The sequence below is a fragment of the Porites lutea genome, chromosome 1 (assembly GCF_958299795.1).
Source record: "Porites lutea chromosome 1, jaPorLute2.1, whole genome shotgun sequence".
Taxonomy (NCBI): domain Eukaryota; kingdom Metazoa; phylum Cnidaria; class Anthozoa; order Scleractinia; family Poritidae; genus Porites; species Porites lutea.
The window spans coordinates 14616124-14636863 of record NC_133201.1 but is presented as its reverse complement, the minus strand read 5'-3'; the positions used below and the strand labels follow the sequence as shown (position 1 = coordinate 14636863).

General features: G+C 38.9%; 2 protein-coding genes and 1 pseudogene across 4 annotated transcripts in view; 1 reads left to right on the top strand and 2 right to left on the bottom strand.

Annotated features, from left to right (window-relative positions):
- Positions 1-841: 841 nt before the first annotated feature.
- Positions 842-5901, bottom strand: LOC140952481 (transmembrane protein 26-like). Its single transcript, XM_073401935.1, has 5 exons — positions 5895-5901; positions 5534-5631; positions 5147-5332; positions 3581-3715; positions 842-1312 (listed from the first exon to the last, which is right to left on the bottom strand). Exons 1-5 carry the CDS (start codon positions 5899-5901, stop codon positions 842-844), a joined length of 897 nt encoding a protein of 298 aa, XP_073258036.1.
- Positions 5902-13286: 7385 nt separating this feature from the next.
- LOC140945791 (tetraspanin-33 pseudogene) lies at positions 13287-14877 on the top strand (annotated as a pseudogene).
- A 2073-nt stretch (positions 14878-16950) lies between these two features.
- Positions 16951-20740, bottom strand: part of LOC140945759 (ubiquitin conjugation factor E4 B-like) — a 30599-nt gene continuing 26809 nt past the window's right edge. For all 3 annotated transcript variants that reach the window (XM_073394806.1, XM_073394821.1, XM_073394812.1), the window contains 7 exons: positions 20577-20711; positions 20037-20114; positions 18945-19058; positions 18789-18857; positions 18056-18161; positions 17718-17867; positions 16951-17528 (listed from right to left, as the gene is read on the bottom strand). In XM_073394806.1, the coding sequence (XP_073250907.1) occupies positions 17467-17528; positions 17718-17867; positions 18056-18161; positions 18789-18857; positions 18945-19058; positions 20037-20114; positions 20577-20711 (714 nt within the window). In that variant the 3' untranslated portion in view covers positions 16951-17466. The remainder of the gene's footprint in view (positions 17529-17717; positions 17868-18055; positions 18162-18788; positions 18858-18944; positions 19059-20036; positions 20115-20576; positions 20712-20740) is intronic.

Here is a 20740-nt window from a genome sequence, read left to right as displayed (position 1 = left end):
TTTAAATTTAGCTAAAAATCGTCACCTTTGTTATTGTAAAGCACTCAGTCAGTTTGAATAGAAGAGAGTTGGACTTCTTGTTAGCTTGCAGAATACGTGTTGTATTTTGTATTTTTCAAGCACGCAAAGGCAAGCGCGAAGAAAGAGCCCTGGTGCATGAAAAACGCAACTCTTTCTATTCAAATTGAGTGCTTTAACATGACAAAGGTGACGAAAACACCTCACTGGCAGGAGGCAACCAGTTGGCTATTTACATTTTAGTAAAATCCAACTAGTGGTCTATTATCAATGCTGCGTTCTGATTGGTTGAGCTACTACTAGGCTATATGTTATAGCCCACTAGTAGAGTAGCAAAAAGCGCGCGCTCTTTGATGGCAAAAAAGGACTAGAGTCTAGCTTTAACTGGCTAAAATTTTATTATTCTCGATATTTTTGACCAACTAGTTGGATTTTACTAAAACAATTATTCCTCTCGCCCTCATGGCCTCTGAGTCAATAACCCATTCGGCCTTCGGCCTTTTGGGCTATTGACTCAGAGCCCATTCGGGCTCGAGGAATAATTGTTAAACAAGCGTGGTCTGCAAGTTGACCACTAAGCAAATTCAGCCGTTGTGGTCAAAGCAGGACTCGAGCCTGGGCGGTTCTGAAGCGCTGACCACTCGGCCATGCTGCCCTCATATTAATTTCCTGTCATGAAACTCTTCGAAACCTCTTATACATACTAATAATTGCTTGTTGTGTCCTGCTTAATAAAATGTGTATTTAAAGGCTCGCTTTATTGCCACCTGTGTGACCGGCTTTCCTGCTCTGAGCCTAGTGAAAGTTTTGTCTGTATTTTTTTCTACTTGCTCAGTTTTGGTGAAAAAAGGCCTTGTTTGCGAACACCATTCCTTTTGCTGTTTTTGGTTGACTTGAATCTCCGAGCTCCAATTAATGCGAATGAAAGACCCCGAAATCCGTTTGGTTTTTCAATAATGATTTCCTTGTCCTTTGCGTGAAAGTGAATAACATAAAGGCGATATATCATCAACATAAGAGAAATTATGTTCTTTCCGATATAAAAAAGAAACGTTGATTTGAAGAAGTCGTAGGTAAACACAAGATAAAGTCGGAGAATCAAGAAGGGAACATCTTGCATAAACATGGCTGCAATGATCCCATATCGGTCTCCTTGCAGCTCTAACTTTCTCATTTCTTTTTCGGCTTCCTCGTTTTCAAATTGTAGCTGGCGAAGCTTTTGTTTTTGCTTTTCCTTAGCTTCGACAGCTTTTCGGAGATATTTTCTGGATAAGCCAGAAACTTCCACTCCTACCTGAAAGTCAGAAAAAAAAAGATGATAAGTATTGGAAGAGAGTCGGGCGCCAGTAGAACTTCGACTCAGTTCGGGTGTCAGTGTCCATTGTACTTTTGTTTCATTTTGTGTTTGACTGTTTTTGTAAGGGGAAAACAACAGAAAATGAAAACAAGAACAATAAGCTCCGACCTCTGCCCCAAGTCGGTATTTTACTGACACTCAGGAGAGCTCATCAGCTTATGGGATGGCTTTTGGACTCTAACCACTTCACCCATGAATTATCGGTGTGTCAATAATGCGACAAAACAACAACGAAACAAACAAACAAAAAATACAAAAGATCCCATTCCTGTTAAGTGATCATCAAATATGAAGTTAATAGGTGGGGCAAGCCTGCGAATACAGCCGTTTCTCCTACCTCCTCGCCACCAGGGACGCCTGGCGAAACATCGTTAGTGGCGAGGAGCAAGGAGAAAGCCTGTATTCGCAGGCTATAGGTGGGGCCGGCCGGGCTAACCATATCCCGTTTTTAACATGGTTTGCAGCTTTGGAAGCTTACAGAATAGGGCAGTTTCGAATCAAAATTCATACTTGGCTTCGAGGTTGAGGGAATACAACAAAAGTAATGAATTATTGATCACTGATTCTCAATGCGATTCTTTTGTTTTATGCCCTTCAGCCTCGGTGCCAAGTGGGTATTGTAATAGTTGGAAACTGGTCTATTGTTTCATCACACTCCTAATGTATTGCTGTTTTTTAAGCCTTTCCCTCTCATGGGCACCCAACGACGGTTTTCTGTAAAATATCTGTTCGGAGAAGCAAATGCTGCCAAGAATGTTCTAACACCTTTTGCCCTTAATTACCAGGAAATAAATTTCCGTTAGCATCAAAATGTCAGTCGATATAATGAATGTGTAATCAGTGCAGAAAAATGAACAATCGCTTTAATTATTTGTGAGATCAATAAAGCATTTTAGATAGGCATGAACATTCATTAATGCCAATATAGTTTCAACTCGATGAAAATAACAATCTTTTAGAAAAAATAATCAAACATTTGTGGCATCTTAATGTTCTTTAACAAGAAAAAAAATTCATTACCAGAAAAGATATAGTGTTTTTTAACAATCAAGTTCATTTATCCTTCAATGTTTTCGCCGTTCAAACATCGCGGGATATAGATCTGCACAGGTATATACAGACTTATACATATTGGTCTGTATGGGTCTAAACCACGCAGCAAATTTTCTGGCCATTATTATTTATCCTCCTGCTCCCTGATTTTGTACATGTATTGACTAAGCATTGTACACATTGCGTGTTTGTTTGTGGAAGCACAGCAGCAAATTACAGTATGTAGATACATGTACACTGTACAAGCCTAACGAAATGACCCCCACTTCTGCAATACTAGTGTTAGGTATATAAAATCCGCGCGAATTAAAGGATACCTCCAAATGTAACGCAATATTGGTAAGATAATGCTCGTAATAATAATAATTGTTATTGATATTCTATTCTCATAAACGAACATCCACCTAATGAAAATGAAACTTCATTCGCACTAAAGAATGATATTTTTGATAAAATGGTATAGAAATTAGCCTTAATGATTGTTCTTCTTGATGTAAAAATCTTTAATGACTATGCTGCAAACTTAAATGTCTGCTTCCTTGGCTAAATTGTTTGTACCTTAGTTAAAGGAATAATATTTTAGCGTTAATAGAAACTTATTTCCCGGTAATGAAGGGCAAAAGGTGTATTTGAGGACAGCTAAAAATTTCTAGATGACCGTTCCATTCATGGACAATTTTCGAAGCTTATCTAATAATTAAAATTCCTTACGATTTTCTGAAGTTTAATATTTTACATTTCACTCCCTAGGTCGGGCTCTTTTTGGTACAAAAAAGGAAACCTAAAATTTTCGGATTCAATAATGTGATGGAGAGAGGAATCAGAAAAATTCTTCATTTTCGTAATACGTTAAATTGCATCTAAAATTTTCGGGAAAATAATAATTCTATAAATTAGACTCTAATAAGACTCAAGCTCCCCTAGGATGACCGAACAGATACAAATTTTATAGCACCGCTTAAAATGCAATTCTAGAGATCTAAAAGCACTCTGGATAGTCTAAAAAGTATTTTTAATGTATTTAGGAGGAAACCGTCGTTGGGTGCCCCTTGGGTGCCCCTGCCCTCTGCTTTTGATGCCTGTCACGCTGGCTTGTTTTATGCGGCGAGTAAGAAAATAAGAAAAAATTCAACGTTTTGTGTTCGTTTTCACCTTTTCTTCTTCTATGTCAGCCTCGTCTTGTTGGCTTTTATCGCTACCCAATGACGTGGTAACCAGGGTGAATTGCAAAAGACTCCATGTAAACACTCCAAGTGTAAACAATGTTATCTCTCTATTGTTCGAAACCTGAAATCAATCATAGCTTTAATAAGCGTTCTCATGTCAAATCAATGAACATTTAAGGCAAGCCTAAAAGCGAAGCTCTTGATTCACAACATTGGTTCACAAGACCATAACGATCATCGTGCATTTACATTAGTATCTTACCAACTACTAGAGTGATGACGGCCCTCATCGACTATAAGAGTCACTGCTCAATTAAGTTGAACTATGTCGACTAGAGCAGAATAACATTAGACTGATGGCCGTGGGGTTGCCGGATGATTGCTTCGCAAGAAGCATGAAACTGTGAGTAGCAATAAATGTTCAAGACTTTATCCAGTTTCATCAGTCTACCTTCATTAGTATTCTATGTGCATGTGTCTCTGCCTTAAAGGTGGCTGAACACAGTTTTGGCAGTTTGTGAGTATATGTCATTCGCCAAAACATGGCAAGAGAAAGGTAGTTCACAAACTTTGCAAGTGAAAAATATACCGATGAAAGATCTTGATTGACAGGTAAAACTGACGTTTTCCTAGTTTCCATGGCAACAAGAACCTTTTAATACAACCTTCAAATTTCACTTTTGCTCAGTTTACATAAAATTCACCCATCAGATTTGGCTATAAACTTGCACACAGAATACTATAATTAGTCATTACCATTTGAAACTTCATGACCAAATTTTAACAGACGGGCCTTTATAGATAATCAATAATATAATTGTACTGTATTTATTTAATGTGTCTCAAAATTCGTCCGTTCAACTTCCATTTAAAGTTCTAATTATTTAGAATACGATAAAAGTAAAAATTCTGCCAAATATCACAAAATTTTAATGAGTAGATTTTGAGAAATCGTCTTCTGTGTACCATTGCTTTTTCCATGTTTGTTTGTCTAAGTTAAACAAGAACGCTCTGGAAGAGTTGAAGTCTCGCTTGCTTGGAGATAGAAAAGAATTGAGGAGGCGATTTATTCTACCCAAAACAGGATTTCCTTGCTAAAAGGTTTTCACTTCCTTGACGATGATTGAGTCGTGTTTTAATAAACGAAAATCGAGAGAAATTACATCATTGCAAGAGAGAAAAAATAGTCCTTTGGGAGGACATGAACTTACTGGTAATGAATAGTCTGCAAGAAGAAAAGGGCAAAGTGTGCGAAGCATAAACGTTTAACGTCGTGTGCTACGAGAACAATTATTTTCCAAAGAGAAAATTTAAATTATGGTGGAAGGAGCGCTACGTCCGCCCTAGGTTTGCTGGTCAGATGATCACAATTTTGAACCACCTTATCACGAATGATAAGGTCTTTTAATAGGCCACTGCGTGGTTAGAGAGCTGACTGAGTCACAATCGTCGGCCTGACATTCCTTTAGTTCATTTCAACATAGAATGGCCATTGGATTTGTTTTCACTGAAGCGAATGATTTATTAAAAAAAGCAATATACAGATAAATACCTGTTCGTCTTCAAAAGCTTCAAACAACTCCAGAATATCAGCAGCAATGGCTACGTACTCGAGGAGCAACAGGGACAGCTGATCGCGCGTGATGGAGCCACGAGGAAGCAACCAACGGCTTAAAATAATGATCAGCATAAGCCCAATCTCACATAACTTTTTTAATTCTTCTTGACTGACACGGATCTGGGAAATTAATGTAGAAAGCAAGTAGGTTTGTCGACCTTCAAATAGGTTTGTCTACCTTTAAATATTTACGTTTATCCTCCCTTGGTGAAATATATGTATAAACAGTGAAAAAATCCGCTTCCACAGACTAACTTCCACTCAATGCCCCCTACCCTAACCTCATGCGACACCACTTTGGTGAATTATTTCCGTTCTTACCCCTCCCGGCATGGTTTTCTTTGCGTCCATAGTTTCATTGTTGAGTCTGCCTTCCAAAAGTCGAAGCTCCGCAGTCCATGTAATGGGCACAAGTGTTCCTAAATAGAAGAAACAACTTGGCCAGAAGCTGAAACAAATTAAGAGAAGGTGTTATGGTAAGCTTATAATATATTTAGCTGATTGTTTTAAAACGAACCTATTGTAGCGAAATTTGAAGCCATTTGAGTGGAAAAGGGCCAAACGGCTGATATTTTTTTGGGGGGAGGGGGAGGGGTGTATGGAATAAGCTCGAAAATCACACCAGCGAAAAAAAGGACCCGTTTTCAGACCAGACCTCTAAAATCCACACCCGAATTCAGACCTGGCATGTTGGCAGAAATTATGTCATCATTACTTGTTATCCTTTTTCTTCAAATCCATTTAGAATTCTCTTATTTCTCTTTCTTTCTTACCTATCTTGCTCCTACTTATTTGGAAATGAAAGGATAAAAACGTTCATACACTCCTGTAGTTCCCTCGAAAACCATACGCGATTCCAGACCAAAATGGGCAAAATCTAGACCCGGTTTCAGAACAAAAAGGCGCAAAAACCCTATCCAATGGGGTGGCACATTCCTATATAGCTTATATAAGGGAATAACCCCCCCGGGCATCAAAAAATACACCAAGAGACTTGGTCGATTGTCTGAGTATGAAGAGAGCAATCAGTTCGTAGGCATTTCCTTTGGTTCCCTATGAATTTAGTTTGGATAATAAAATATAGTGGTTGACTGTGTCAAATGCTTTTTTTAGATCTGAAAAGACAACGGCGTTAACGTAGCCACGATCTATTTTAAACGCCCAATTACCAGTGGCTTCCAGTAAAGCGGTCACAGTTGAGTGAAGGGATCGAAACCAGATTGATATTTTGACATAATATTACTTTCCGATAAATAGAAAGAAAGTTCATTATAAACTATTTTCACAAAGACTTTTGCTATTGCTGAAATCACTGAAACTGGGCGATAATTATTCATGTCACTTCTATCACCCTGTTTGAATATAGGGGTAACTTTGGCTAATTTCAAGTCATCAAGGAATACGAGGTCATATCATGCCGGTAGTTAAACCCCGCAGCTAAACAGCAATTAAAAATAATCGAATGATATGGCGAAATAAGGTCAGCGCATTCTCGAATAAGCTGACTTGATATTTTATCGAGACCAGCCCCTTTAGTTTATTGAGTTTGTTCAGTACCTTATTATAGGAAATTAACGCTCCATGAAATTAACGCGAATCATTAAAATTCGCGTTAATTTAAGTCGCGTTAATTTTGTTGAGCGTTAATTTCCGCGAAGTTAATTAAGTGCAGCGTTAATTTCCGCGCTCTTAATCTCCAGTATTTTAACCCCAATTTTGGAACCTGCCCAGACATTCTTGACACCTAAAAAACATTAACTACAAGCTTTCTTTCTTTCCATTTACCCTTTAGTTTTCGTCTTTCACAAAAGCTAGGGCGAAGGTCTACAATATTTCGAGTTCATCTTCATCTTTGTCGCTGTCAGAAGTAATGTCAATATCTTCTCCTTTTATTTCGGCCACCAACTGTGTCTTAATCGCGTTAATTTCCTTTATTATGAAATTCTACCTCCTTTTTCGCGTTAATTTTCTCTATTCGAAAGTCGTTTTCCATTAAATTCGCGTTAATTTAAGTTGCGTCAATTTCCAATACCTTAATTTCATGGAGCGTTAATTTCCTATAATCTGGGTAGCTACTATAGAGCGTTTTCACATGACGTCACGGCGGCCATATTGGTGTTCCAAAACGATGAAACGGCGGCCATGTTGGTGTACCAAGACAATCCTGTGGGAGTTGAACTCTTTTCTTATGCAAACGCTTTCTTTTCTTCCAATGAGTGAAAACGCTCTATTAGTAGGGCGGAATTCGAATCTATTATCAATGCCTTTGACATATTCCAGATGACAGGTGTCATTGCTATTAGACAATGGGGTGTTAGGTCCTATGGATGAGAAATGATCATTGACAGCATATGACAAGTCGGGTTGTTCAGTTAAAGGAATATCATTCAGTTTTATTTCTCTAATCGATGAACTGGCGGCTTTTCAAGAGGTCAGGTCGTTGATGACTTGCTCCGTTTTTAATCGGGTCGCCATTGGTTTCGATAAACCTATTACTGTAAAATAGTATAGCAGCTTTAATTTCAGTATTGATTTTATTACGCATTCTTTTGAATTTGGCCCAACCAAGCAGATCATTCGAGTTGATTGCTGTAATCTTGAATGTGTCACGATTATGCATACGTTCTTTTAAATCAGCAGTAATATTTATGGAGAATTTTTAAATCCAACGCGCTTAGTGCGAATCGGAGCATGTTTGTCAACAATTTGTAGAAATTTGGTTTTCCACTCTCTCCAGATTTGGTTGGGATTAACAGCTAAATTTAAAACTTCCCAGTTAAAGTTTCTGTTGACTTTGAGTAATTTCTCTGAGTATATCGAGATATCGTATAATGAAACTCTTCAGCGTTAATAAAAAAATAGCCTTGTCCAGACACCGAACCAAGACTGAGGTTTTCAATGAAACTTACGACCCAACCAAAGCCGTTTAGAGGGTACCTTATAGGGTTCTTTAATCCCGCCATCCCGATCAAAATTTCCCTTTCATCCCGAAATCCCGAACGTTTTCAGCGGCCATTCCCGATCCCGGTCATATCTATTGATCATATTACGTCACAGCAAGATGTCCAAATCTCCACGTCAATTACAATTACAAATGGTTAAGAAGAAGCCTTGAAAAATTAAAATGATTTTTTTAACCTGGGGATAGATTTTAGACATCGATTTGCAGCGTTATTACAGAGGTCTTGGCAAGAGCTGATTTAGGTCTTTATATGCAGCACTAGCTTACAAACTTGTCACGCCGCGAATTTCATTTCAGCTACGTGCAAATCAAGATCTTCTCTCCCTCCGCCACCCCTCCCCCGAAGAAAAGTATAGTTTTAAAAAGCCTTTTTGACAAAAGCCGGTCTAAAACATTAAGTTATATAATACTGCTGAGGAAGCACCTCCCAATAATGGACTTTGTAAACCCTAAAATCAGTCTGCATATCAAGAAAAATCTCAACTTAGAGCGTGTTAGAGTGAAACGGCCAAGTAAAAACTCTCTTTGAATGAAAGATTTAAGACTTCCAGGTAATCAAGTTGTGTTTTGATTTATTCTGCACGTGCCTAACACACTGGCGTTGTATGTTTTTGATAGCGAGTGTAAAACATTGCACACCTGTAACCCAGTAAGAAGAGATCGGAGACTCGCTAAGCCTGTAGCTAAGGCCCAACACATTCTTTCTAGAGGCCATAGCGGAACCTACTATGAATTTGTCCCGTCTTAGTTGATGGCCTTGCTTTTTGGAATTTAGGCCTGGTTTCAGACGCCGATGGCTTTTCATGAACCGAACCTAATACACTGAATTAAGTACATGAAAAGTTCGGCGTCTGAATCAATTAGGAACGCCTATTTCAATTTGGAACGGATCATCCGTTCTTCACGCCTAGGACGGCCGGAAATTTCAACTTTGCAACGGCTTTGATTCAGACGCCGAACTTTTCATGTACCGAACCTAATGCATAAATTATAATAACGTATTTGCAAGCAGTTTAACCAAAATGAAGATTTTTCTTCTTTTGAATTTTGTTCGGCTGGAATTAAGATCAGCGCCTGAATCAATTCAGGCGGTCTAAATAGCTTGGGTCGGCTTTATGCGAATTAAGTTCGGCTCATTAAAAGTTCGGCGTCCGAACCGGGCCTATTACGCAACTTTAATCAGAGGGGAAACTGGGAAAATGCAGAAACACTTAAAGTGGTATCATGACGTTAGCAAGTGGAGCCAGACAGCATAATGCATAGCATATTGAAAATGTTGTCATAAGATCTTTTGAACGCCAATGCTTCAGTATTTTCTTTGTGCAAGCTCCCAGAGAAACATACGTTCAAACGACTGAGAAGTATAGAATCTAGTCTCTAAGAAAATAGGCGAGGAGCAACAACATCCAAGCCTTAAAAATTATTAACTCATATAGAACGAATACTTACTATTTATATTCTACACCCTTGCGGAAGATAACAGTGTATATAGACTCCAAAAACAGGCATCCCAAACCAATACAGAAAGGCCAGAATATCGTCTGGTTAGGATTGAGCTGTACAAGAAGCCACAAGGCAAGAATACTGTGACCTGAGAATAGAATTCGTGGCAAAATAGCAGCTATGTACTCTAAAACGGTCGCCATCGAAATTAACGATAACAACCAAACTTTGCAATACATTATATTGAATAAGGCTTTTATAATTGATTTGTATTCATCTAGTTCTTCCCAAGGGATAAACCTTTCATTGAAAGAAAGAAAAGAACGTTTGATGTGAACTTATGGAAATCTATTGTTATTCAAAATTTGGGACTAATTAATAGAGTGAAGTTTTGAAAAATATACGTTTGTCAATTGTTACTTGAGACAATCGAGACTTAACAAATGTTTTGCTTCATTTAGTTTCGGTGTGGTCACAGTATTCTTCATTGAATCTGCTGTTGTTTTCCTGAATTTAAGAATCGTCGTTGTCCGCCTATCTTAAGCTGTGAAATGAGACTCTTGCCTAATTTCTGTTAGTAAATACGTGTTTTAATTGTTTAATTTAGTAGGAAAGCTGTGGATGTACAAATTTTTCCGCGCTCCAGATCGACATTGAAGCCGTAACCTGAATGTTAATGTTCCGGGTTCAGTAGCCAGTAGGGACTTTTAGCATCGACAAAGGTGACGGCAGCGAAAACGTCACTTTTAAAAATAATTGGCGTTTTTTCAACTTTGTCACGTTTATTTCAATTCGCTGAAAATAGCTAATGTAGACCAATTTCCCTGGTGTTTATTTCTTTAGACAGAGAAAGAAAAGTTTGTCGTCGCTTGTTTACGTCCTCCATAAAGCGTGAAACTAGGTATTTTCACGTCGTGGTCGTGGAGTAACGGCAAAGAAATGTACAAAAAAGCGTGATGCACGTGCAAACTAGTTGTTTTGCTCAATAAACCTATTGCTTTTTTGACGTTCTCGTTGCCGTCGCCGTCATCGTTGCTAAAACTCCGTAGTGTCTCGGTCTTGGACGGGTTTGCGCTAATACACCATCAACTGAGAATTCATTTAGTTACTATATAGAGTGTTTTTCACTTGACGTCACCTCCACCACATTGGTGTTCCAAAACAATCAAACGGCGGCCATGTTGGAGTTCCAAACCATTCCTGCGAGAGCCAGCCAACCTTTATCTTTTGTAAAAACTTTAACTTACATACATGCTGGCCACGGGAGTGAAAACTCTTTAACAACGATAAATGCCGCGGTTTTTTCCGTAATTCAAGGTGTCACAATGATATGTTTCAGTGCCGGATTCAGACCTCGCGGGGGTTGGGGGGGGGGGGGGGCGTTGCGGTCATCCAGACCCTGAGATAAGGGCGGTCATCCAGACCCTGAGGGGGGCGGCGGTCTCCAAAATTTTTTTCGTCCCTTCGGGCCTCAGTTAGCCTGTTTCAGGCTCTCAGATACTGGGGAAGACGCGAAAGAAAAAGGCACGCGAAAAGTTGCACTTTCTCAATTCAGTGGACCCGATTATCTCGGAGCCTGGAACAGGCTAGGCCTCAGTTTGGTCTAAAAATAAAGGGAGTGCCCGGGCCCCCCGGGCCCCTCTCCTGGATCCACCACTGTTTTTAAATGGGTTTGTTACCCCCAGTTGATAATGGTAAAATTAAAACTAAGCGGAGACCCGATTCGGTCTAGAATCTTATCACACGGCTGAGTAAAAGAAAATTTCGCCGTTCATTCAACAAGACGAAGCACCGTTACCAATTAATCATAACTAAGCAAAGTTTCAGATAAAAATTTCTTATTAATGATTTATCATGTAAGGTATCTGGATTCCGGCGCTCCGGGAAAGTTTTTGCTTCCCGGGATAATTTTGCTAGTGAATTCCGGCATGCTGCGTTTGGGATCCTGAATCCCGCTAAATTTAAGAATCTAGAACCCAAGTTCAAACAAAGGCTGGAATCCGGTACCTCGAATCCGGAATCCACGGCCTGGAATCCAGAGTCTAAGACTGTATTAGATTCTCTTGCAAAGGGCGAATTGCGTGGCACATTCAAAGTACTGTAAAGGAAATGTTTATCAAAAAATAAAATGCGAACAAAAATGCCGTGTTTATATGAGTTAAATTTCTAAATTTTGATCTGTAACAGTCTTTTTTAAAAGACTGTTACATATGGTGCTCTGAAGTATCACCAGTTTATTCATTTTAGCCATTAGAAACTGTGCAATAAAAGCCACAGATAGTATGACCCTGATGCCGTAAAGGGGTCTAAAGGTAAAGGCTGACTTTACAGCGTTAACTTGTTGTATCTCGGGGTCTATTAGTTATAGGAGTTTTCTTGAAAAAGCTACTGGATTTATACTAGAAACAGTCAAACGTATATAAACTGCGATATAACCGTTGGATACTCGAACTCTTGACCCGTTCTGTTCTTTAGAGATTGAGATGCTAATTCAGTTATTAAAATAGAAACTGAAGAAAAAATTACTTTTGACAAATAAGTCGCTTGATATAGTCTCTCACTGTGGTCGGTTGTTCGGTTATCAAAACAGGGCGCAGTCTCATTAGTGTCCATTGATGTGACTACTACATGTTTAAAACATCCTTGTATTTACTATTTTGGAGGCTCCAAAGCCAGGGAAAAGCGCCCTGGGACGAGGTTGAAATTCGGTTATTATCATGATTTCCCTACGATCATTCTACAAAAGTATTTGAAGAATTGAAAACAATAAAAATGTCTGAAAACGACGGAAGCTAGAAATTCGACAGGTGCTGTACAATGATTTGTATTATGTGGCTAAAGAAGAACTAAGGGAAAAGTATAGTAATTTTCTTCCATACACAGTCAGTGAAATCTATTTATAGTGTTTTATGTGAAATATTTGTTTTTGTCGTCGAGGAAATAACACAATAAAAGATAAACGTCAATGTGCTTGAGTGCTCTGGGCTGAAATATAAGATGTGTAGTTGAGTTGTGTATAAACATCTTGTAGATTTTTCCAAGATTTTCACTTTATATCTTTTTTCAGCTGCATCCTTTTTTTTCCTTTTATTGGCATTCATTACAAACGAACAAATCTCTTCTGATGACAATCACTTAACGTTTCCTGCTGTATAAATTTGAATGCGGTAAATGACTAAGAATGAGGGAGATCGAGCGTGCCATGACGTAATAATGACATAGTAAACAAAACAAAAAATACACAGAATAAGTTTTGTTGCCATGTAATGAATCTGTAGTATTCACTTGTTATGCAAATTTAGCGCAGTACTATTGAGGCATCATTATATCTTTTCGTGTCTGTTTCTCGTATTTCGGAGTCTTTTTTTCCCCGTTACTCATCAAAGGTAATACTTCATGTATAAATTCGTGCAGTATTTAGTCGAATCGAAATCGTGAGTAAGTTCACGGAACTTTTTAAGATTTAAGCGTTAATCCTATATCAATTTTCCATTTTTTCGATTTCCAACATAGCCATAATCAAACAATTTCCATTTTTTTGTAGGTCTTAAAATCGCTTGTATCTTATTGAACTGGTCCCTTTCGTGTGTGGGAAATTTCTGATAGGCAACGGCAACGGCAAACGACGATCACAGCCAAGTGAAAAGAGTAGAAGGCCCTCATCAGTACTTGTCAGCTACGTGACCTATACTAAACACTCGTGAGAGAGACAGAAAAGCAACATCAGTTATCACAGTATGCAGAATAAACGTCGAGTTGGCCCAAGACCAGCTTCCCCAGAGGATCCATCAAAATGCATAAAGTACACGCTGTTTTTCATGAATGTCTTCTTCTGGTTGGCCGCAGTGTTAATTCTTGCTGTTGGTGTTTACATCATGGTTGAGAAGAAAGACGCTTACCAGAATTTAAGTGATCTATCGTTTGATCCTGCAGTACTTTTCGTGATTCTTGGTGGAACTCTGTTTTTAATTACCTTCTTGGGCTGCCTTGGTGCTTTGCGAGAGAATACACGCATGCTTTGCTGTTACGCTAGCATAATAGGCATACTCCTGCTCATTGAAGTCGCTTGCGGAGTGCTAGGTTTTGTGTTCCGTAATATGTTGCAGACCAGGATTGAAGACAAGTTGAAGAAGGCGATTGTTTTGTACCGCGACAACCCCGACTTACAGTTAGTTATAGAAACGACCCAAACAGAGTTCGAATGTTGCGGAATTAATTCCTATACGGATTGGCAGGCAAATATTTATTTCAACTGCTCTTCGAAGGGACCTGAAGCCTGCGGAGTTCCTCGAACGTGCTGCAAAACAGAGGAGGAGAGGATAAACAGCCAGTGCGGATTTGGAGTTGGAAAAATGGAGGATATCGAACCAGACAAAAAGATCTATACAAAAGGCTGTCTTACCACTGCTGTGGAATGGTTTCAGAATAATTTGATCACCATTGGCGTTGTTTCATTTGGAATCCTGTTTTTACAGATCTTAACGATTTGGTTGGCCACGACACTGCGAGGCCAGGTGGCCGATATTAAGGCGACCTTCAACGATCCTCGATACAACAGACGATAATATCGTCGCCCAGCTTGTACTTAACTTGGTTTATTTCGTAATCTTCTTGTTTTCACTAGATTTTGGCGTTGGTGAAATTCGGAAGCACCTGACCAAAGATGTTTCGAAGAACTTTACAAGGTGTACACTTGCAGTGAAATTTCTTCTTTGTTAGAATAGTTCAGTTTTAAATGTTTAGAACAGAGAAAAATATCTTGCAACAAAACAGGAAATATCCAAAGATGTATTATAAGCACGGAAAAATTATGAAAAAACACCGCCAAAACTGAGGCTACAAAGCACACGCGAGGTTTCGCATTTTACACTTCGCTATTTATCAAAAATGATAAATCCAGCTGACATAATCAGTATTGCTAGAATATGTCGATTATGATTAAAACAGTACGTATTTGGAAATTAGTCTCTCCTGGGATGTGATCAAAAGTTTAGACTTGAATGAAATGTGAATGAATTCCCTCCGTGGTACCCGTAGCCAAGGAGCGCTATCGCCTTTTGATACACAGTGTTATGTCAGATATAAAATGTACTTGTTTAGGCAAGTCACGAAAAGGACGCCTTGGGAGAAAATGTTAATACAATTGTAACTAAACTGCACAAATTCAATACACTCAGCAGGTTAAATGTACAATGTTGAAACAACAATATTTAAATATGTTTGGAAGAAATATATTGCTAATAAAGCGTTTCAATTTGTATACCGTGATCTCCAATTAAATCATGTTAAATGACTCGTCGATTGCAAATAACCACACAGGCGGACATAGATGACTAAAACGCTTACGTGGTTTCCATAAAGTAAAGGTACCGCAAGTCGGTGGTGGTAGCGTCGAACAAAGGAACGTCCAGAGGAGTTGTAAGTTCAAACGGCCAAACTGAATGACGGAATAAGTGAAGTAAATGAACTATTCTCCCAAATGACGGGATAAATATGCAGCGGGGAAGTATCCTCACACTAGCCAAGCTTGAGGGAGAACGAAAGTTGTGTCATCACGGACTGCCGGAAGACGGAGTAGACGCCTTGGCTTCTCCTTTGTCTGTCATTTTCAATTTAGCTATTGGCCAACAAAACGTGATCCCGGAGAAATGGAAAAAGGCGAAGGTGACCCCTCCCTGGTATGCCGCGAAAGGCTTCCGTGGTTTAAGAACTATTTTTTCGGGAAGAAAGCAGTTCATGTGCATTGATTCTCAATCTTCTGCATGAAGGGCTTGTCGTTACTTCTGGGGTGCCGCAGGGGTCCATCCAAGGACTTCTGTTGTTCATTGTATAGATCAATGACCTACCACGTTGAGTAGAACACTGTTCAGTTAATATGTTCGCTGACGACACAGTATTATATCTTAGTGGTTCAACTGTACTCACTTTAAGCAAGGGTGAACAGGGTGCACTCGCCCCCCGCCAATGTGGCCCGGGTTCGAATCCTGGTGTCGACGTCATATGTGGGTTGAAATTGTTGTTGGGTTTCTCCAGTCCTTTGCCTCAAGGGGTTTAATTTCTTGTACTTCGGTTTTTCCCTCTCCTTAAAAACCAACACTTTCAAATTTCAATAAGATCTGGAACGCCAGGACACGTTTCAACGAGTTCTTAAGAACTCCTTACCGTAGGTAAACAAATTACATTTTTTTAAAATATTAATCAAGATCTTCAGTGTTTAACCCTTTCCCTCCCAGAGTAAAAGTTGGAGAACTGAAAAGTGGTCCTAATCTTTGAGTCTGTGGTCAAAATGCTGTGTAAACATTCAAATTGAACCTCTTTGTCGGTACCCTCACAAGGTATTTGAAAAATTAAATTTTGACTTCGGCAACTTTTGGGAATTAAAGGTTCACTGAATGGTTAGAGGCAAGAGAGGATAGGTTTTATCTTCTCTTGTTAAAGGACAATGATCTTGTTTTAAATGTTTCAAAAACTAAGTACTTATTATTTACATGTCATAGGCATAAAAAGCGCGATTGTAATTTCAGTCTGAATCTTCTCGGAAAGGCGATATCTTGCGTAACTACCCTCAAATACGTAGGCGTAGTGTTTGACAACTTTATGATTTGGAAAGCTCACGCGGAATGTGTGTGTAAGAAGGTGGCGACAACAGTTGGAATCCTGGGCCATATTAGAAGTTTCGCGACAGAAGAGGCAGCGATACTTGTTTAAAACATAATAATTGTCCCATTATTTGATTACTGCGACATTTCCTGGAGCAGTTTGCTATAACAAGATATGGATAGACTATAGCACCTACAAAATAGAGCAGCCCCTTCGGATAATCACAGGTTGTGCACGCTCTTCTGAAGCTATACACTGTAAGGTATTTGCAATGGCCGATTCTTTCTGGCAGACGCTCCTACCACAAGGCTAACCTTGACAGTTTTCTATGACTGTCTTAATTCATTTATTCCACGCAATTTTTTTAATCATATTTTTCTTGATTTGCTAACATTCATACCTACTATACAACGAGACAGAAAATTAGACTATCCTTACCAAACTTCTTTTTCGTGACGCGAAATTTTTTATTGAACTCGAGAGAGTACAGAATTTCTGCCGCAGAGCAAGAAAATTTTTCTTATCGTAATTAGCTTCGTTTTCTTTGAATCTAATAATATTTGAGGCTTTTTTAAAATGTAATTTTTTGTATTGTCTTGTATTGTTGTTTAGGGTTTTTAAAGGCAGTTTTAATTGCTACCATTGTATTTTTAGGCTGAGCTTTTTAAAATGTACTAATTATAAATTCTTAACGTAAATTAGTTTTTTAAGGCTCAGGGACCCTATGGAGACCAGCCTCCGAGCTGAATGGACCACCCTGTCGAAATAAGTTTTCCTTTACTTTTTGTACTTTACTTCGTGGTTTAAACAGCTTTACTAGACTTACTAGTCAACAACTGAATCAACTACGAAGTTAAAGAACCAAAACATAGTCACCTTTAATAATGCACTTTTTAGGGTAGTTAGTCTTGTTTGTGGTAAATTGTAGCTCAAATAGTTTCTTTTTTCAAACTGCAATTATACCTTGCAGCTCGAATAAAATAACTTTTTAAAAACTTTGGTAAGAGTCACAACCTTTTACAGCAGTCTGTAGGACTGGCTAATTATAGACATTTTCTCCATCAATCAATAACTAAAGCTGTCTCAACAACAAAACACGGCATCTGTTGGTGAGAAAAAAAAATGAAAAGCGACTTCAAGAAAAGAAATAATTATTGCAAGTAAGCAAAGGCTAAAACAGGGGACCTGCCCTTTAATAAATTCCACTGTTTTGTTCTAACGTTTCCTTCATTCCAAAATTGTTTTCTAATCACTTTGCCTTGCTTCTTCTTGATTTCAGCCATTTCTCTATTTGCATCTTGAGTTCAGTAGCTGCAAACGAACAAAATCAATGTTAAACAGGTAAGGGCTGCATCTTATACAGAAAATTCTTTTTGACAGAATGCCATTGTGTATTTACTGAAGTAGAAAACGGCAAAGGAGCAATTGTGCATTATCACAAAAATATCTTGATAGAATAAAAACAACTGGAAAGAAAGAAAAAGGTAAATCCATACTGACCTGGTTTCAGCATATCAGTGGTAAGTGGTTGTCTGTTAAATGGATCAGTGTCGGAGTTTAGTAAGTGCCGTGTAATAACTGGACGATCCATGATTTTTCCGCTGGTTGGTAGGATTACAGGCTCTTGCATGAGAGTCATCATCAACGGATCTGTCGCAAAACAGGGACACAAATAACTGTCGCACCTCAAAGAAATATCTTAATCAATGATGCAGAAGTTGTACTGCTACTGATGCTGAGGCTCCATGGTAAGCCGCTGGCGGATCACTTGGGTACAGGTTTACAACGCTAATTTGATTTAACCAGATTTTCAGGGTGGCAATAGATAACAAACTCACCTTTAAACTCGTCCGGTGCATCGTCATAATCCTCTTCTAAGACAGCGTTTTCTGCCACTTTTCTTTCCACTTTAGCCGCAAAAGCCTTGAAACGACAAATTTCTGACTGGAAAATGCAAATGAAAAATACACTGTTAATTTTTGCGATACAACTTGTGACTGAGAAATACTGAAGAATATTAAACTCAACTCAAACTAGTAGCAAAAGTGCTCGCTGTGAGACATTCCCGATAAAGCGCCGGGTGAAATAGACGAAATCTGATTACAGCGACGAATCAAATTCCTTCAAACTGGTCTGCTTTGGGCCACGGATAGCGGAAGCAAAATGTTTCACATTTTGCCAGTCGCATTTACCTTCTCGTCTGCGCATCAGGCGTTCTTTTTTCGCGTTTTCTTGGCGAGCAAAGGCAAGCACAAGACGCTGGGAGTGGAGCGCGCCTCTCTAGCTCCCCACGCTCGACTCGCGCTGGCTTTTGCTCGCCTGAAAAACGCAAATAATAAAAGCCTGTCCTGCAGGCTCAGGTTGTCTATCTCTGCTACAAAATCGTAATTTATATACTTACAGGACTGAAAAGTATTTTACCCTAATGATCAGACTTCACCCTCGGGTATTGTGGCAGCATCATACTAGTCGCTGCAACATGTCTTCGAGTGTGTAGCGAGGTTTTAAGATGTGAACCTAGTACCACCTAAAAAATAAGATCTTACTAGTACTATACAGAGTGAAACTTACCTCTGTCTTGAGTAACGTTTTTTGAAGATGTTTTGCGGCGTCGTCAAACAATTCTTTTTTGTAAGATCGCTAAACGAAACAATGAAACAGAATGCAATGTAAAAGCTGAAACGTCCGCAGTGGACGAAAAGAAAATGTTGGTTTTGTTTTTTTTACCTGATCGCCGGCAACAGCCTGCGCAAATTCTTCTGAATCAAGATTCACATAAAGTTGTGTCAGTCTATCAAGCAGATTCTTAGGCTCAAATCCATACTTTTCAGGATTTTTTACCTGCAAACACAAAAACAACCACACGCCAACGATCGCTCAGTACTGCATTAACAATCATAACCAGAAGAAGCTATTTTTCCTGGACAAAATGACTAATCGGTGGTGATTAGTATTTTGGAATGCCAAATTTTGCCAAAAGCCGATAACATAAGTTCGGAAATTTTTTCAGGCTTCTACGCAATTGTATAAATTGCGTTCACAATTGCGAGGATCATTCTTCATTTGATTTCATTTCCGCAGTTCTTATATGATTTATTCCATATACATCTATCACATTCATCTCTTTCACGGGAGCATATGAACACATAACCTCAGTTGGTTAGAGCAACGCACCGGTATCGCGAGGTCACGTGTTCAAACTCCGTTAAGTCCTGAAATTTTTTTCAGGCTTCTTACGCAACTGCATAAATTGCGTTCACAACTGAAAGGATCATTCTTCATTTGATACGTTATACTGTCAATCACAAATGGCTGTTCTTCTCATTCTTTTCATGTAAAAACAAAGAAAGCTACAGTATGCTCCTAAAGCTTCCAACCACCACCTTCTTCCAATTCAGTCCATTCTACTAGTTTGCATTAATTTTTCTAGGGTAGATTAATTTGCAGCATACGCTTATAGCCTTCGAATTGCCTGTTGGAATTTTCATTATTTGTGAGGTTAAAAACAATGAAAATCCCAACAGGCAATTGCCAAGGCTATATCCCTGAGAGTTACCCATATGCTATAAATGAATCAAAGCTATATATCATTTAAACAAAGAACACCTCTGACAATGTTTCTTTAACAGATACAAAAAAATGGTTCTTTTAGCTCAATTGATGAAATTATAAGGCTGCCGTACAGAGGCTCAAAGCGGACGTTTCAAACGCTAGCCCTTTGTCGCATTCGCTCTTTACGGTTGCCAATTTATTTGATTATCCCAGTCAATAAAACTACGACGATTATTAATAAAAGTGAAAAAAGAAGTTGCACAGTACCTTCAGATTTCTGCATTTTGGTCCACAAAGTTGCTGAAGGTTAAAATTTAACATAGCCGCTATACGATCGATCAGTTCCTGCAAGAAAGGTTACACTTATCAACTGACCACTATCATCATCATCATCATCATCATCATCATCACTACTGTATCATTATAATCACCCATCACAACCACCACCACCACCACTATCATCATCATCACTTACACTATCGTCACCCATCAAAAGCACCGCAGCCACCGCCTTCATTATCATTACATTATTTTCAGGTGAACTCCGTGTAGATTCTGAATACAGTCAAAAACCGCCTTATGAATACCTCATTATGATGGACAGTTTGCTTTGTCCCTGAGGAAAGAAAGCCCTTACTTTTTCTCTATTAAAATTCAACCGGCTTAATACGGACACCTTCTATGGCCCACTCAGCGTCTGCATATACATTGTACTACTGAATAATCGCAGGCAGCTTGCCATTGGAGAGTAGGCGATAAGTATGCTCAAGTATGTCAAGTGATTAGGCGATAAACACTGATACTCACAGGTCTGAGGAAAGGTCCTTGTACATGTCTAGTAAGGTAAAACATCATTTCCAAAGTTTCAGTAGCAAGAGTTAGGTATGAGCGACACTGACGTTCATCTGTTGCTAGCTGCCTCAGCCGAGAAGTACGCACTTCCTATGACAGCAAAATACTGTTGTTACTAC

Bases quoted from the DNA above. Each gene is read 5' to 3' on its own strand.
- LOC140952481 (XM_073401935.1), bottom strand. The intron at 5,333-5,533 runs GTAAGAACGGAA...TTAATTTCCCAG, and splicing joins AGAAAACCATGCCGGGAGGG to ATCCGTGTCAGTCAAGAAGA. The intron at 1,313-3,580 runs GTGAAAACGAAC...TCTGACTTTCAG, and splicing joins CTGACATAGAAGAAGAAAAG to GTAGGAGTGGAAGTTTCTGG.